We start from the raw sequence: 18,846 nt of genomic DNA on the forward strand, positions 1-18,846 counted from the left end.
TCACATTTTTATATTTAAAAGAAATAATTTACTTCAAATTTCTCTTTACTGCTAACCTCTACTGCTAACCTCAACACTGTTTTTTTATATAATTAGAGATTTTATACCAAAATAGTTACAATTATGTTATTTTGCAAGGTAAACTTCATCTCTTTCTAGAAAAATTTTCTGCATATAAGTCCTCTACCTATTTTGTTAGATTCAAATATAAATATTTCATATTTTTGGTGCTATTGTAATAGGCGCTTTAATCAGCTAAGCTATGGATGAACAGATAGTAGTAATTTGTGTCTTCTTTCTCTTTTTTTCCTTAGTGAGACTGGATAGATATTTATCAATTTCATTGATCTTTTCCAAGACCAAACTTCAGGTTTTGTGGAATTTTCTCTTTTGTTTCTTATCTCTAATGTCACTGATTTTTGCTCTTTGATTTCATTTCTTCTACTGCTTTCGGCTTACGTTGCTCTTTTTTTCCCAGTTTCCAAGTGGAGAAACTTAGGTTATTAATTTTACATCTCTGTTCTTTTCTAATATATACATTCAGTGGGATACATTCCTTTCTAGTCACTGCTTTTTCAGCATCCCACAGATTTTGATAAGTTGTAGACTTATTTTTATTCAGTTCAAAAAAATTTTTTTTTTTTTTGTCTTTTTGCTATTTCTTTGGGCCGCTCCCGCGGCATATGGAGGTTCCCAGGCTAGGGGTCGAATCGGAGCTGTAGCCCCTGGCCGACACCAGAGCCACAGCAACACAGGATCCGAGCCGCATCTGCAACCTACACCACAGCTCACGGCAACGCCGGAGCCTTAACCCACTGAGCAAGGCTAGGGATTGAACCCACAACCTCATGGTTCCTAGTTGGATTCATTAACCACTGCGCCATGAAGGGAACTCCCAGTTCAAAATATTTAAATTTTTTTCTTGAGACTTCTTTGAATGACATGTTATTTAGGAGTGTATTTTTAAATCTCCAAGCATTGGGGGAATTTTCCATCCCTTTCTGTTATTGATTTGCAGTTTAATTCCTTTTTGACTGAGAACATATTTTAATGATTTCTATTCTGTTAAACTGAAGATGTGTTTTATGGTCCAGCATGTATTCTGTCTTGGTAAAGGTGATTATTCCACATGACCTTAGGCAGGATGTGTATTCTAAAAATATCAAATAGATTGAGTTGATTGGTAGCGATGTTCAGGTCAACTATATTTTTATTGCTTCTCTACCCACTTGATCTATAAATTGCTAAAAGAGAGTTGTTCATGTATCCAATTGGAATAGTAGGTTTATCTATTTCTATTACAGTTCTATGCATTGTTAACTTACACAGTTTGATTCTGTGTATTTATCATGTGTAAATATACATTGAAGTTTGCACTGCGTTCTTGGAAAATTGACCCCTTTATCTTATGTAATGCTCTCTTTCTCTTAATTAATAGTTTTTCTTTTCCTGAAGTCTTTTTTTATTGTTATTTTTTTTTGAAATAATATAGCTACTCTATCTCGCTCTCTCTCTCTCTCTCTCTTTTTTTTTTTTTTTTTTTTTTTTTTGTATTAGCATTGACATGGTATCTCCTCCATTCTTAACCTGGGTCTTTATGCTTATGTTTTTTTTGTTTTCTGTACTTTTTTGGGGGGGGGGCAGTACCCATGGCATGTGTAATTTCCCAGGCCAAAGGTTGAACCCACACCACAGCAGTAACCAGAGCCTCTGCAGTGACAACTCCAGATCCTTAACCTGCTGAGCCACAGGGGAACCCCCTATGGTTTTTTTTTTCTTATTGACAATATATGGTTGGGTCTTGCTTTCTCAGTCACTTTGACAATATCTGCAATTAATTGGAGTATTTAGGCCATTCGCACTGAAATTAATTATTGCTTTCTTACTATGTTTGTTAACTCTCCTTTATTCATTGTATTTTTCTGTTTCTTTCTTCCCCCTCTTTTGCTGCTTTCTCTAGGTTTAATTCATCAGTTTAAATAATTCCATCTTAGTCCTCTATTAACATATCAATTATGCTTCTTTTCAATTATGCAAATGTTCTTGGTGGTCGTCGAGATTTGCAATACAGATTTTACACTACTTCCCCTGTAGCACAGGTACCTTATAGCAGACTATTTCCAGTTCCTTTCTCCCATCCTTTATGGCACTATTGTCATGCACTGCGCTTGTCTGTATGCTGTAATCGTCATCTGTTCCAATCCGAGATGTTCATATCTCCGTCTCTCGCCGGACTGCCACCCTGGGTTTCCCTTTCGCATTTCCAGAACTGGATCCACTGGTTTCTGCCCTTCACATCTTCCTCATTACTGGATTTCTGCCCTGTTTTTCTGTAATCCGTCTTATTGTACTTTCTTAAGAATAGGTTGTGTTGTTCAATACTATACATTTACAAAATAAAGAAATAAACAAGTGGGAACCACACTGGATGACTTAGAGAATATTGGGCAAGGTATTAATGTAAAGACAATTTGTAATCCAGAGAAAGAAAATGATATCATGCTATATAATACGATGAATAAAAACTCTGCAAGAGGAGTTCCTGTCGTAGCTCAGTGGTTAACAAATCCAACTAGGAACCATGAGGTTGCGGCTTCGATCCCTGGCCTTGCTCAGTGGGTTAAGGATCCGGTGTTGCCATGAGCTGTGGTGTAGGTTACAGATGCGGCTCAGATCCCGCATTGCTGTGGCTCTGGCATAGGCTGGCAGCTACAGCTCCGAATAGACCCCTAGCCTGGGAACCTCCATATGCTGTGGGAGTGGCCCAAGAAATGGCAAAAAGATAAAAAAAAATTAAAAAAATAAAAAAAAAACCTGCAAGATATGGGTAGGACGTAGAAGTAGGTCCATGGATTTATACGCTTATGGAGAATTTATGAAAGAATATATGCAAGGTGATTAAAATAGATTATGCAGGAGGGGTGGGGACAGTAGTTTGGAGCTAAAGGAAGAAGAGATGTGATTGCAAAAAAAAAATAGAAAGTAAAATTGTGGTTGCATAAAAATTTTAGAGAGTGTATGAATCGCATTTTTAAACCTCAAACATATGCATTGACATATATATATAAAGGAAATAAAGAAATTTTTAGGAAAAATGCTCAAAATGGATGTTTGTAAAGTAAAATTCCCCAGCCCTACATGTCTGAAGTTGTTCTAATTCACACTAGGTTTTGAAAGGCTATAGATTTGTTATTGAAGAGATGTCTCAAACTATTTCGGCCATCATTCCTCCATAAGCGAACTGTTTCTTAATTCTTTTTGGAAACTTTTAAGTTCTTCTCTTTGTTTTTCAGGTGTTGGCATTTCACAATTATGTGTCTTGGTTTGGTTCTTTTAAAATTCATTTTTCTAAATCCTTTAAAAGAAAATTCATGTCCTTCTACTCCATGGTACATATTTCTTTAAGTAATTCTCTGGACGTGGTCCTCCGCTGCATTTCTTGGCACATCTTTCTTGACTCTAATTAGATTGCTGTTAGACTCCGAAACTAATCTTACCCTCCTATATTTTCTTTTAAATTTACCCATTTTGGGTTGTTCTTTTAATCTAGTAATTTTCTGGGAAATTTCCCCAACTTTATTTACAACCATTTTAGTAAATCTCCAAAAATAAATTTTTAAAAATCTCTAAAATGACTATCTCTTTCTGTTACAAAGAAGTTACAAAGAAACATCTCTAAAAATATAAGAGTTATTTGAATGTTCCTCTTGTCTCCTACAATATCTCATTTTTCCTGGGGTAATTCTTCCCTCCTTTTTATGTTATTCTTTCTGATATTGGAGAATTTCCTCTAAAGTATGCTGACCTGTGGTTATCTGCTTCTATTTAAGAGCAGTCTCTGGAAATCAATAACGTGGCTCACCAAATTAAGAATAAAGAAGGAAATCAAATGAATAGCTCAACAGGTGCATGTGACGATGGTCAACATCTGTCCATGATAAAACTCTCAGTAAACTAGTAATAAATAGAAACTTCCTTGGTCGTGTGTGTGTGTGTGTGTGTGTGTGTGTGTGTGTGTGTGTGCGCGCACATGTGTAATATCATAGTTGATGGTGATAACGGAATCTTTTCTCTAAGATTGGAAACAAGGCAAGGGATTCCACCCTCATCATTTCTCCTCAACAGTGTATTTAAACTCCTAACTAGTGCATGAGGAACGAAAAAGAAACAAGTTTTGGAAAGGAAGACGTAAAAGAGTTTTCTTTGCAGATGACTTGATTTTCTACAAAATCCAAAGGAAATCTACAAATATATTACTAGAGTACATGGATTTAGGAAGGTCATGAACGTATGGTTAATGTTTCCGAAAATAAATTCTATGTCCATACAGTTGTTAGAAATAATTTTAAAAAGCGATATCATTTACAGTAGCCCCCCCCCACCAAAGAATAAAATAACTAAGAATAAATTTAATGAAAGAGGTATACGACTTCCTTACTGAAAGCTGTAAATACTTCTAGGCAAGATTAAGGAAAATTAAATAAATGGAGAGTTATCCAAGCTTAAAGGAACAGATCTACTAAAGAGTCAGATTTGTTTCTCCCTATTACATTGTCTTCATGTATGAAATCCAGGAGGCGGCAAAATTAACATCTGGTGACAGAAATGACAGCAGTGGTTCCCTCTGAGAGGCTACCTGTGTATGAGTGGTCAGGTGAGAGGTGGAGGGTGTGCTGTCCTATACTTCATTTTCAAATAACACGTCAGCTTTCAGAACCATGTCTCCCACGCTATCTCCACTGCCTCGCCAAGGTTCGGCAGGGTGCAGGTTGCTTTCCGGACCTCTGGGAGCAGCCTCCACCTACAGCAGTAAAGAGCACTCCCTGGACCACGTTTTGTCTCAAAGATCTTGCTAGAAATCTCTCATGTGTTCATGGCCTCCTACCATTCTCCTTGTCATTGCGAATCAAATCCCTTTATTCGCATTTTAGTAAGGGATTTAACAAATGTGAAGACATATGCTTCCCTTCAGTCTTCAATATTTAACTGGAAACTTATTTTTTAATAGAAATTTGACACAGTAATGTGACATAATTATTTCCCACTGTGTTTTGGGTACTGAGAAGTGATGCTGATTCTATTCTGGTTTGATAAAGAAAGCTAATGTCTTCATAGCTTTTATGAATACAAAGTGTTGATTAAAACATCATTAGCAAAGCAATAAAACAATCAACTAAGAGCTAGAATTATAGGTCCTGGTTTAAAATTACTGTCACACAGAACAGCAACAATTTCTGAAAGTCAGGTGTCTAGAAAGAGTTACTATATAGGAGTTCCTGCTGTGGTGCAGGGGGTTAATAATCTGGCTTGTCTCTGTGGCGTTGCCAGTTCGATCCCCAGCCTGGCGCAGTGGGTTAAGTATCTAGTGCTGCCCCAGCTGTGGTGAAGGTTGTAGATGCAGCTCGGATTCCATCCCTGTCCCAGGAACTTCCATATGCCACAGGTGCAGCCATTAAAAAAAAAAAAAAAAAATGTTACAGGCTCCATAAGCATCTCAGAATCTTGATGACTTTTTTCACATGACATTCTTCCTCCCTAGGATGTCAGTAGAAACAAGGAACACAGACGATGAGCTGATCTATGAGATTGTATTCAACCACTTCAAAAGACATAAGGTGGAGATTTCAAATGCAATAAAAAAGCCATTTCCCTTCCTGGAGGGCCTTCGTGACCGTGAACTCATCACCAATAAAATGTATGAAGTAAGTGAAGTTTATTATGTTATAATCTGGTAACCCAGCTCCCAACTAAGTTAAGCTTTGAGATCCTGAACACACAAGCTAGGGCCCAACTAGCTAACTGAGGAGTCTTCTATGAGTCAAAGACCTTTTCAAGTATTGTTGCAAATGTGCAAGTATTGTTGCAAGGTAAGAGGAGGAATGGAGAGGGGGGGATGGAGAGAGCTCTGCTTCTAACTGAGGGAATGGTGCTCATGGTACCACTGGAGTCAGGATGAAGAGCCCTGGAGACAGGCTGGATCTGAGGCAGGTGTGTGTATAATTCCTTGCAGGAATGCAAACAATGTGCCATAACCTAAGACTTAAAAGTAATTTGAATGAATGAATGAATAATTAAAATGAGAAAATTTAATTAAATAATAATTGACCCATTTCTTTTTTTTAATTTTTTTTTTTTATTTTCCCACTGTACAGCAAGGGGGTCAGGTTATCCTTACATGTATACATTACAATTACATTTTTCCCCCTCTTTTTTTTATTTCTTTTTATTTTATTTTAATTTTTTTTTTTTTTTTTTTTTTTTTTTTTTTTAGGGCCGGGCTGCACCCATGGCACGTGGAGATTCCAGGCTAGCGGTCAAATCAGGGCTACAGCTGCCAGCCTACCCCACAGCCACAGCAACGCCAGATCCGAGCCACGTCTGCAAACTACACCACAGTTCATGGCAATGCCAGATCCTTAACCCACAGAGCAAGGCCAGGGATCGAACCCACAACCTCATGGTTCCCAGTTGGATTCAATTCCGCTGCGCCATGATGGATACTCCAACATTTCTTTTTAATGAACATCAATTTAAATAGCTCTGAAAACATTAAAATCCACAGGGAACTGATGTCTTGGTAGGACAAATTTGGAAGTTGATGCTTGCTATTCTTTGTCCAGCAGTTTTCAGGCGTTTTCTCTTTTTTTTCCATTTATTTACTTAATTTCTGGAGTCTTGAAATTTGGGTGAATTTTAGAAATGTGTTGTTGGAGATACAGAAATGCAAGTCTTCTCCTTGCTCTATGAATTATGCTTTCCCTGTGGCCAAGTTCACAAAAAAGAAGTGTCGCCTACCTTCCTTGAGCCCTTCCAGGTCAAGTCAGTCTTGGTGTAGGGGCAGGAGTTTTCCAGTCAATAGATGAACCACTCATCACCTTCCATGTCTGTTCCTAAAACATTTGACTAGGCTCTTACAGAGCTACACCTTAATTAACTCTGAATCCACTTTACCTATTTAGAATTGCTCCTTCTCACATCTAATATAAAGGAGGGTAAGGAGATCAGATTTCACAAATGGGTATTTTTAAGGAGGGTAGATTTAGTTGTTTCACTTAGCAGCCATACAAATACACGGAAAGTCTAAACGTTTACGTGAGAAGATATCTATAGAGAGAATTTGGAAAACATTCGCCACAAAATCTCTTTCTAGGACTCTTCTGTCACTTCGAAGTTCTGTAACTTGGAAATTAATGTTTTTCTCCATGCAATTTTTTTAAGGACTTTCAAGATTCCTGTAGAAACCTGGTCCCTGTGCCAAGAGTGGTGTACAAAGTTCTCAGTGAGCTGGAGAAGATATTTGACCTGCCGCTTCTGGAAGCATTGTTCAGTGAGGTCAACATGCAGGAGTATCCTGATTTAAATCAAATTTATAAAAGCTTTGAAAATGGTAATTAACTTACTACCTGCCTTTTGATATTCAGGGCCAGTTTTTTTGCAACAAGTATATACTGAGCTCCTACTACATGCAATGGGGTTATAACAGTTAACAAAAACGCATATATCATGAACCTTCCCAAAGCTTTTGGTATAAGGGCTATAGTAAAACACCCCCTGGAGGTCTGCTTAACTAGGCCTTTAGACTCACAGGAAAACCACAGTGGCATTTGATTTAGATATAGGAACAAAAGACCAAAAAATCCAGTATCCCGATGGGGCAACATCTGTCCTCTTTTGTGGGATCCCTCTGAGTGGTCTACACAGCAGCCCCCATACTCGGTAGTTGACTCCTATTTATCTCAAGCTTAGCTGTGTGTTCCAGATCCACCCTGGCTTACTTAGCAGCACCATGTCGGTGGGAGTCAGTATCCCAACCACACACCATAGTCACAACTTTCAGGGACAAGCTGAGTTATAAAAATCACCACACTGAGGGAAGAGCCATAGATATTCCCTCCCAGTCCACAGGCGATTTATGAGTCATGGGCCTTTTTTTTTTTTTTTTTTTGTCTTTTTTTAGGGCCACACCCACGGCATATGGAAGTTGCCAGACTAGGGGTCAAATCGGAGCTGTAGCTGCCAGCCTAAGCCATAGCCACAGCAACATGAGATCTGAGCCGTGTCTACAGCCTACACCACAGCTCATGGCAACACACACTGAGCAAGGCCAAGGACGAACCCGCATCGTCAGGAAACTAGTCGGGTTCATTACCACTGAGCCACAACAGAACAGAAAGGCCACTTTCATCAGATTTCCAGAGTAATGAGCAAGAAAGTTAACCCAATATCAAATTTGCCCTTAAAGGAAAAATGGTTTTATGAACTTTTTCTCCACAAGGGATGAAACAAACGTTACTGAAATAATCAGAAAAGCTATTCTCTTCAATGGATTAGTTTTGGTGCCATTTAAAACTAATTTTTTTTGTCTTTTTGTCTTTTTAGGGCCACACCCATGACATATGGAGGTTCCCAGGATAGGGGTCAGATCGGAGCTCTAGCCACTGGCCTACACCATAGCCACAGCAACACAGGATCCAAGCCAGGTCTGTGACCTACACCACAGCTCACGGCAACACCGGATCCTTAATCCATTGAGCAAGGCCAGGTATCGAAACTTCATCCTCATGGATGCTAGTCAGATTTGTTTCCACTGAGCCTAGAGGAGAACTCCAAAACTAAATTTTTGATTCTTTCTCCTGATGGCATAATTTATACTTTTTAAATGGTACACAGTTAAGAGAATGCATATATATATATTAATGCATATATATAAATGTATATACTTAAACTTGCTTTGAAAACCTTTTATTCCAATACAGTTTGCTGTCAATGGAGTTTTCCAAATAAGGGACGGAGACATCACAAGAGAAATGGTCATATGTCCCAAGGGGGCAGATGCTATGGGATCAGGCATGGGGTGTGAAAGAACAAAGACACCTTTCATTTCCCTCAATCGAGGTGTGAGAAGCAAACCGCAGGAGCTGATTCAGGAGAAATGAGTTTGAGGAAAATTCTGGAAACTCTAGCCTATAAAGCTAAGCAATTTGAATTACTACACAGTGAGATATTAAGTTTGTAATCAAAGAAAAACATTATAAAGGAGGTATAAAACATGTGGCTTGTTGATTTGTATCAATAGTAACCTTATCTAATTAAAACACAATCATTTCTGTAGCAAGTCTCCCAAGTCAAAAAAGATATAAAGGGAGTCCAAGACCCAGTCACAAATTTCAAGTCAATATTATATTTGTAACCAGGAAGTCCCCAGGTCATGGGGACAAAGGGAATGGCAGGTATCTTTACTGTGCACATCTCAAAGGCTCTGGTCCTCTCCACGGACTGCAGAGACCCCCTCTCTGGGCCCAGTGTCCACATCACATTCAGTTTCCAGGCCTCCCTGTGCAGGGGTGACCCACAGCTATGCTTGCTCCACAGGCTCCTGGGGGAGGTTGCTGCTGTTGCCTGCTGGACACTGCTGTCTCTGGGAGCTGAGGGTCAGTGACCAAACTTGAGAGGCTGGGGACTGTGGCCAGGGTGCAACATCTCTCCTATTGCCAGGTTTCCACCTCCATCTCACATACAGAAGCCGCCCACCCCTTGCTGGAGCACCTGTCCACAGGCCTCCTGAATCTTTTGGGGCTTTGGGCCTTTGTTCTCCTTGTACCTTCCACCTGATCTTTCCAGGATTGGGAGCCATGTCCTGGGGAAGACAAAGCACCCATGAATCCCACAGCCCTATCCATCTCATCTCTGGGCAGGCATGGTCCCCGGTGATGCTCCTGGAACAGTGTGGGCTCCACTGCCTCCCAAGGTGTCTTCTTCCTGGACTTTCAGCAGGGACCCAGCCCCTAGGCTCCTTGGTTCATTTCCTTTCTCCTACATTTGCTGAGCTGCCTACATGCAGGGGCCTTGGGCTGGTGTCCTGGCCTCCCCTCCTGGGCCATCTCCCAGGTCTCTGGTCCAGAAGTCATGAGGATTCCTGCAGTGCTGTAACATGCAGTCCCTGCTAGTGGCTTCCAAGTGTCCTTCTTTGTGGTTCTGGGCCCCTGTGGGAGCTCTGTCTGGTACCCACCCCCCACCTCTGATTTGTGTCTTTGAGAGCCATTCATCCTCCCCAACACAGTTAAGCCCAGTTCTCCTCTTGTCTAGTCCCATCTTTAAAGCTCTTGTGCTGTGTCTTGTGTATACATGGAATACTCCAGAGGAACTCTGTTTCTTGCCCACGGTTTGAACAGTTCTGTGGACCCATTTCACTTTCATTATATAGTTTGATATGTGCTTTCCCCACCATGTGAAATTTTCTTACATTACCCACAGGCTCAGGATGTTTCCATAATTCCTTTAACCTTACATTTGAGTGGCTCATTCTATGCGGGGACCATAACTGCTCCCTCATTGTAGTTTCTCTTTTCTATCCCAGGATGATGGGGGGAATTTTACCATGAAGATTGGGACCCACTGAGCCCTGAGTGACCCAAAGGCTGGGAATTCCTAAACGTGTAATCTTGAAATGATGCCCCTGGTCTCTGGTGGAGATCTCTGATGGTCTTCTTCTCTCTCCCCTCTTCAGTGATCCAAGAGAAACTTAATCATGAAGAAGGTGACAGAGAAGAGAGGGAGGAGAGGCCTAATGTCCAACTGAGGCTTCAGCAAGGTGATTACGACAGAGTGCGAACTGATTCTCATCTGCTGAGAGGGAAAGAAGGGGAAGGAGGTGGGGCTCCAAGTCCTGAGCAAAGAGTGAGAATCAGGGAAGAAGTGCTGAAGGACCGTGGAGAAGGCAGGGAGGGTGTTGGTATGAGCATCTAACCAGAGGCTAGACTCCTGGAGCAGTAGCTATGACAAGAGAGAGTTGGCCCATACACCAAGACAAAGGAAGAGGAACCTAGGGGGTCTGTAATCAGATTTAAAGAGAACAACTCCCTGGAAGTAACTGTAATTTAGAAAGACTCCTGCAGGAGATCAGTGTGAAGATGTCAAGGGCCAAGGACTCTGGGCTCAAGGTCAACATCAAAGAGGAAACACTTGATGGCTGAAGAAGGGACCGATTTAAACGTAGGGGGGTATTCTTTAAGACCAGAAATATTCAAGGAGAAAGGCAGTTATATAGAGACAGAGGCAAGGAAGTGATAGAAACTGGGAGAAGAGGATGTGGGCACTTTGAGAGGGAGGAAGGAAAAGAAACGACAAAAGACAGAATAGAAAAGATGAAGGATGCAATGAAGTAACCAAGTTATTAACAAGCTCACGCGAGTGAATGTTTATTCTGGCAGCTGTGGGTTTAGTGCCATTGGTGGTATTATCACTTATGTACCATTTTGCAGAGAAGGAAGTGGAATCTATAGAAACCAGGTATGTAGTTGGCCTGGGGCCAAATGAGCAAGGATGAACCAGGCATTCTGCACCCAGAGCCTGTGTTTTTCACCCTGATGCTGCCTGGTAACCTAATGGAAAAGTCAGAAATGTGAAACAAAAATAGGGAAATACATGCAGAGGGAAAGATACAGAAGAAAGACTACCAAGAGCTGGAGGAAGTGGGGGAGAACCAGATACTGAATCTTCATGGAAAGGCCAAGGCAGATTAAACAGACATGTACAGGGAGGGAGTGAGGCACCAGGACTTTACAAGAAGTAAGGTGAGGCCATCAGTCAGGCAGCTCTGGGACAAAGACAGGTTCACATTGGCCGTGCAAGTCAAAATAAGTTGCCACCAGTTACCCAGATGTCACATGAAGGAGACACACAGTGAGATGGCCTGGCCGAGGTGCTCTCAGCCGGGGGCACAGCTGACCCCGGTGGTCCATGCTGGGTGGATCCGCTGGGGTCTGACTGCAAGACTTGATGAGGTCCTGATGGTCTCTTTATTGATATATGCAGGGTGTCTTCAACTGAGTTATAAAAAGGGCATTAGGGCAGGAAGGCCCAGGCCACACTTCAATTTCTGAAGTCAACTTCTGATTTCTTTCCCCAGGATCCAATAAAAACTCATTTCGAAGCCTGACTTGGTTGAGCAGAAGATTCTCCTCTTATGATGGTCTGTTCCTGTTCCTTCTGCTCTGTGATCCTTTGCTGTCTGTGTTCCATTCTGGATTGTGCTGAGCAGTGGGGAGGGGCTGCTCCTTTGCTCTTTGTGTCCCATCAGAAAATGTGCTGAGGGTTGGGGAGGGGGCTGCTGCTTTTTTATCAAAAAAATTGTCGGTCTTTGCATCTGCAGTTTCTCCAAGGATGGAGATAACAGTCTCGGTGCCCCACGTTGCTTGGGAGGGCCGCTGCTTCCATACTTGCTGCCAGCCTCTGAAGGCTCTGGGCCTGGATGTTTTGCCCGTGTGCCTGGCTTCAGTTTTCTGCTCTGTCCTGCCTGATCTCACAGTGACCTCAGAGCTTTGGTGTCCTGTCCAGCAGTGGCCAGTGCTAGAAGAGTGCAGGGGAAGCAGGTGATGAGTGTTCCTCAGGGGGTAGGGTACCTCCCCAACTAAGACCCTCAGGCAGGACCACAGATACCACGTGCCTCCTGTGCAAACTCCCTCTGTCAACCCTGAGACAGAGGCCAGGAGCTGCCCTCCCAACACCAGAGAGGCTTCCCACCCCCCCAAAGAAACCCTTTGGTCAGCTGACTTTTTTTTTTTTTTTGGTCTTTTTAGGGCCATATCCACGACATATGGCGGTTCCCAGGCTAGGGGTTGAATCGGAGCTGCAGCTGCCGGCCTACACTACAGCCACAGTAATGCAGGATCCTAGCTGCATCTGCAACCTACACCACAGCTCATGGCTAGACGGATTTGTTTCCACTGCGCCACAATGGGAACTCCATAGACAGCTGGTTTTTACTGAACTGTATTTGACCATAGGATGGTGTAAATGTAAGGTGTATACCATGTTATTGTGTTTATAGATTGCAACATGATTGCCATTGTAGCCTCAATTAACATATTACAAAAGTATCAGGGGTTTTTTGGTAGTTGGAATTTAGCCCCCCCCCTTTTTGTCTTTTGTCTTTTTAGGGCCGCATCCACGGCATATGGAAGTTCCCAGGCTAGGGATAGAATCAGAGCCATAGCTGCCAGCTTACACCACAGCCACAGCAATGCCAGATCCAAGCCATGTCTGAGACCTACACCATAGCTCATGGCAACGCCAGATCCTCAACCCACTGAGCGAGGCTGGGGATCGAACCCACAACCTCATGGTTCCTAGTCGGATTTGTTTCCGCTGCACCACGATGGGAACTCCCTAGCCCATTTTTAAAAACTGTCAAGTGAGCATGACAATAAAAGACATGTATTGGGATCTGTAGAAGGCAGATTTTTATAAATACAGATAAATAAAATTGGTTAAAAAAATACTTTTCATTCTATAGTTCCCAATAACCCTTGTTTACAACTCTTGATCCCCCTTAATCCATAACACTCTTAGTAATATTATTATTTTTAAAACCATTCACTTAAAACATTAAGTATAATGACTTTATTTTTCTGATCACAGTATCCCATATAGTGATGCAGCCAATAGTTCAGTAGGTTCACCCCGAACCTGAGAATGAGGCATATGTTATCCCTGTTTTTCAGAGGAAAGGGAATCAAGCTTAGTTCGGTTATTTGCACAACTTGACCCAATCGAGAATTGGGATTGAACTCTGCAGTGGGTAGTGTCAGAGCAGGAATTCTGGTGCCCACGGTCTGACTTCAGATTTTTTCTTGTGATCTTAGGGAGTTGACTTCCCCTCTTGGTCCCTGTTTCAGCATCCGTAAAATGGATGTGATAATCGTGCCTACTTCAGAGGGTGATGGATTTTAAAGAAGTCATAGCATGTCACGCACTCATAATCAGACCTGGGGCTCCATCGGAGTTCCATGCATTTGGTATTATTACTACACTTAACTATCACCAGTGTTTGTATTTGGTGCCAGAGTCTAAGCAATGTGAAGCATTATGGTAACCTTTGGGATTTTCTTCTCTCACGGTGGTCCACCAGATTTACTGATTCCTCAGGCTGGAAAAGCAGTGATAAAATCGACACCAAATTCTGGCCCAGGAAGATAATGGAGGATAACCATTTCCCCACACTGAGAGCACACTAGTCTATAGTAGCTTTTAAGTCTTTATTCCATGACTGTCTTTAGGAAGTAAGTAACATAGAAGAGTCTCAGGGAAACTGCCACAACAGGAAAGGCTCTTATTATGTAACTTCCGGTTGGGAAGTGTTATTTAAGAAAGAATATTCAGGGAGTTCCCACTGTGGCTCAGTGGTAACGAATCCGACTAGTATCCACGAGGATGCAGGTTTGATTCCTGGCCTCACTCAGTGGGTTGAGGACCTGGCGTTGCCCTGAGCTGTGGTGTAAATCGCAGAAGTGGCTTGGATCCTGCGTTGTCGTGGCTGCAGCTCTGATTTGACACCATACGCCCCAGGTGCAGCCCTAAAAAACAAAGAAAGAATATCTGAACTTAATAATACATTTTTATAAAAGAAAAAAATTTGAGAGAGATTTTTGAAAGCACTGACATAATTTTAATGAATCACTTTTATTCAACAAGTTAACAGTTAAAAACACCCTCCCAATGCATGAATACATATTAGCCATTCATCTACTGGTACAGCTGATGGAAACAGGAAGGGGTGAATGGATGGAATTGTGGCTAGTGATGAATAGAGGAGACAGGATTCTATTTCTGTGTTCATGTGTGTCTTCACACACGTGTGTGTGTGTGTGTGTATGTGTTGTGTAAGGTGTAGCGAAGAGGTGATGAAATTCTTTAAAGTTCACAGTGTGGTCTGGGGACAACCCTGCCAGGAAATGGAATACCACAGCATCTCAATGATGGGGAGCAGTGAATATAAAGGGAGAAACTTCCACCGACAACCCAAATGATACCCAACAAGCCACCAATAAGTGTGTCCAAGAGCCTGACCCAACAAGGACAGCTGGCTGTGACAAGCATAGTGGAGAGAAGGGCTGTGTCTCATGCCCTCCAGGATGTGGCACAAAGTGTGCCTCTGGGCCCACATTCTGTATTAAAGCTTTGGGGAAAGAATTTAAATCATGCTTTACATAAGTTACTTTGCTTAGAAAAATAACGCTAGATAAGAAAAGTCCAAACTGCACTGAAAGATGTATTTATGCATGCATATGTTATTGAGGCTGGCAGGAACAGAGTGGGATGGGTCGGTGGATAATGAGCAGATGAAGTTTGCCATGGAGAAGAGCGTGCGTTGGTCCTGGGTGGGATGAATCCCAGGGATTTGTTCTACACCTTCTCCTCCTCTGTTCTGCCCTCTATCTCTGGCCACTGGCCCCAGGAGAATTGTTTGCCAGCTCCCTCTGCTACTGACTCCTTGCTAGGTTCCTAACATGGGAGACACTAGCAAGAAAGGGAGAGCAATGGAGAAGACAGGTATTTCCCCATCACTGCCTCTGGCAGCAATTCTAGCAATGGATGTGCCTCAGCCATGACTCTACCTTTCACCAAACTGACCAGCCATGGTCCAGTTTCTATCTACCCAGTGACCTCAGCCCATGAGCTCACCCCCCCATCCCTCTCATAGATTCCTGTTGACTATTCTCTAGTTGGCTTCATTTTTCCATTCAGCCTTCTGTGCTCTTCCATCAAGTGTAACCAATTCCCTGGATTAAATTCCCTCTGCTTTAACAGCTCAGAGGGGCTTGTATTTTCCTGTTGGACTCAGAATGATGTGGGAGGAAAATAAAATATTTATGAATCAAAACATGGTTTAGGTACAAGCCCACGTGAAAATGGGCTCTCGGAGCACCTCTGTGAAATGGAACAGACAAATGCAGAGAGGACAGATACAATCAGTGATGAAAATGATGCACTAGAAAGGCAACAAGCAAATGAACACGATGCCCAAGAGTCTGAACCAGCAGGTAAGACAGGACAGGATTGCATGAGTGTGGAGGAGCCAAGAAGTCTTGAGTGGTGGCAGAGAATGAAGTATACATGACTCAAGGAAACATCTGTTAACAAAGAAGGGGGATATCACACAGATACACAGAGGTCAGAGATGGAGCCTGATCTGGTGATGGGAGAGACCTGGGGGAAGAAAGTGGGAAAAGAAAAACGAAGAAGATGAAGAGGTACAGAGCCCAACTGGGGAGGAAAGATGGAAACAAAAGTCAAAAGAAGTCAGGGAGAGATTGGCTCCAGAGTCAGTGAAACACAATGCCTTCATGAAGCGAAGGAAAGAAAAGTTGGGTGAGATGCAAGAAAATGGAAATAGGGCAAAGCAAGGATCTGTTGGTGTCAGCTGTGGTCTTTTTTATCTTCAGAGTACTACGAACAAGTACATGATGAATCAGATAATGGAGATGCAAGAAAGGAGATGCCCAACCCAGAGCCTACTGATGAAAAAAGTAATTATTATTTACCATACCATTTTTTGAAATTACATCTTTGCTTTTCTAGGAAGGCAAAAGCTTGCCTTTGTTCTCTCATACTAACCCTCTTCCCCACTGTCCCCCAAATCCTAACACCATCTGAGACACACAGCCTAGTACAAAACCTCTGGCTGATTTTAGCAGGAGCAAATTGTCCCATTTGAGGAGATAATCACCAGAAAGAAGGCACAAGAGTCTGTTGCTAATACCATTGAGAAGGGTAAGGTATCTGTGATGCTCAAAATAGCGCTGGAACCCCTTCAGATAAAAACAGGCCTTTTCTCGAGCCTATCTCATTCTCCCCCATTGTTTCAGTACCATCCATGATCTATTGATTCTTAGACACACATCTTCAGCTGAGACCTGACCTCTGGACTCATTCTTCTAAGTGCCTGAAGATCTTTATTCAAAGACCTTATGGTTGTCTCTATTTGGAGGCTGTATCAGTTATCTATTGCTGTGTAACAAAAAGTCCCCAAATTTAGTGGATTAAACCAACCATGGCTTTCTTTGTCACTTCTGTCAATTCTAACTATAAAATATATCTCCAGCCTGTCCATTTTTCTCCATCCTCTGCACACTCACTGTAATCCAGATCCCTATCTTGTCTCACTTCAAGTAGAGGAACACTCTGCTGCTGGCCTCTTTCCTCCCACCTTTCTCCCCTCAGATTCACTCTCCGTACTTCATCTCCATGGATCTTCCAAAAAGTCAAACCAGGAGTTCCCTAGTGACTTAAGGATCTAGTGTTGCCACTGCCATGACTCAGGTTGCTTTTGGGACAAGGTCTGAGCCCTGGCCAGAGAACTTCCACATGCTGTGGGTATAGCCAAAATAATTCAGACCAGTTCATATGGTTTCCCTATTTAAAACACAATACCTTCTGGAAGTCCCCATTGTGGCTCAGTGGTAACAAGCCCAACTAGTATCCTTGAGGATGTGGTTTCGATCCCTGGCCTCTCATAGTGGGTTAAGGATCTGGTGTTGCTGTGGCTGTGGTATTGGCCGTCAGCTGTAGCTCTGATTCAACCCCTAGCCTGAGAACTTCCTTCCATATGCCACACCTGCGGCCCTAAAAAATAAAATAAAATAAAATAAAATAAAATAAAATAAAATATAGAATAGAATATAGTAGAGTAGAATAGAATAGAATAGAATAGAATAGAATAGAATAGAATAGAATAGAACAGAACAGAATAGAATAGAATAAAAATCCAGTACCTTCCTGTGGTCATCAGCCTTAGGCCAATGCTGCAGGTGTGTGTAGTGACAGACATTTACCATGGGCTGTGTATTTTCCCATCACTGTCTTCTCACCTCCTCACACTGCATTCCCACCACACCAAACTCCTTTTAGTTACTTGAATTTGCCAAGCTTCCTCAACTATGTCTTTACCTCTTCATATGCTTTTGGAAAACAGTTTGGTATAATCTTCCAAAGTTGAAAAGACACCTAGCCTATGACTCAGTAATTACATTCCTCAACAGATTAACAGAAATGAATATTATGTTCATCAAAACACCTGCAAGAGAATGTTCATCATAGCATTATTCATAGTAGTCTAAAGCTGGAGCCAGCACAAATGGATATTTTATGGGTTTTTGCCAGTGGAGAATTTCTGTAGTGGAATATTATAGAGCAGTGAGAATAATTACTCAGAATAGAATGCAGATGACCATCTGTTGATGGTGACCAAGGTGTGCTTGTTCTGTGATAATTCAAAATTTATGATTTATGCATTTTTATCTATAGGTTATACTGCAATTATGATATTTATTTATTTATTGGTTTTTTCAGGGCTGCACCCATGGCATATGGAAGTTTCCAGGCTAGGGGTCATAACAGAGCTCTAGCCACCGGCCTACACCAGATCCAAGCTGAGTTTGCAACCTGCACTGTAATGGCAATGCTGGATCCTTAACCCACTGATGGAGACCGGGGATAGAACCTGTGTCCTCATGAATTCTAGCCAGGTTTGTTAGAGCTGAGCCATGATGGGAACTCTGGATTTTTATTTTTGAAAAGTAAAGCAATTAGAGAGTTCCTCTTGTGGCTTGATAGGTTAAGGACCTGATGCTGTCTCTATGAGGATGTGGGTTCAATCCCTGGCCTTGCTTGAGGGTTAAGGATCTGGCACTGCCACGAGCTGCCACGTAGATTGCAGATGCAGCTCAGATTTGGTGTTGCTGTGGCGTACGCAGGCAGCTGCGGCTCCAATTTGATACCTAGCCCAGGAACTTCCACATGCTACAGGTGTGGCCATTAAAAAAAAAAATCATCAAAGGATGAGCAAAGTAGGTAAAAAGAAAGTAAAAACAAAAATAAAATAAAGACCTCAGAGGTGAAAGAGGCACAAAGGAAGGACAGAGTTGAGCAGCAGGAAGGAGAAGGGTCGGGGTAAAGCCTCCTCCTGCAGCAGAATTACAGGCAGAAGCCTTGTTTATGCTAATGAAGTGTGCTCACTCCTTTTGGGGGAGACAAATAAAAATTCTTCATTCTTTACTATTTGATCTA

General features: G+C 42.1%; 1 protein-coding gene across 9 annotated transcripts in view; it reads left to right on the plus strand.

Annotated features, from left to right (window-relative positions):
- LOC100517129 (nuclear body protein SP140-like protein) overlaps window positions 1-18,846 on the plus strand; it is an 81,331-nt gene that overhangs the window by 15,660 nt on the left and 46,825 nt on the right. For 7 of the 9 annotated variants that reach the window (XM_021075662.1, XM_021075664.1, XM_021075663.1 and 4 more), the window contains exons 2-7: window positions 5,540-5,702; window positions 7,219-7,387; window positions 10,508-10,591; window positions 11,909-11,971; window positions 15,672-15,821; window positions 16,224-16,307. In XM_021075662.1, coding sequence (XP_020931321.1) covers window positions 5,540-5,702; window positions 7,219-7,387; window positions 10,508-10,591; window positions 11,909-11,971; window positions 15,672-15,821; window positions 16,224-16,307 — 713 coding nt within the window. The remainder of the gene's footprint in view (window positions 1-5,539; window positions 5,703-7,218; window positions 7,388-10,507; window positions 10,592-11,908; window positions 11,972-15,671; window positions 15,822-16,223; window positions 16,308-18,846) is intronic. The other 2 variants (XM_021075665.1, XM_021075666.1) reach the window with 2 other exon arrangements.

The sequence above is a fragment of the Sus scrofa genome, chromosome 15 (genome assembly GCF_000003025.6).
Source record: "Sus scrofa isolate TJ Tabasco breed Duroc chromosome 15, Sscrofa11.1, whole genome shotgun sequence".
NCBI lineage: Eukaryota > Metazoa > Chordata > Mammalia > Artiodactyla > Suidae > Sus > Sus scrofa.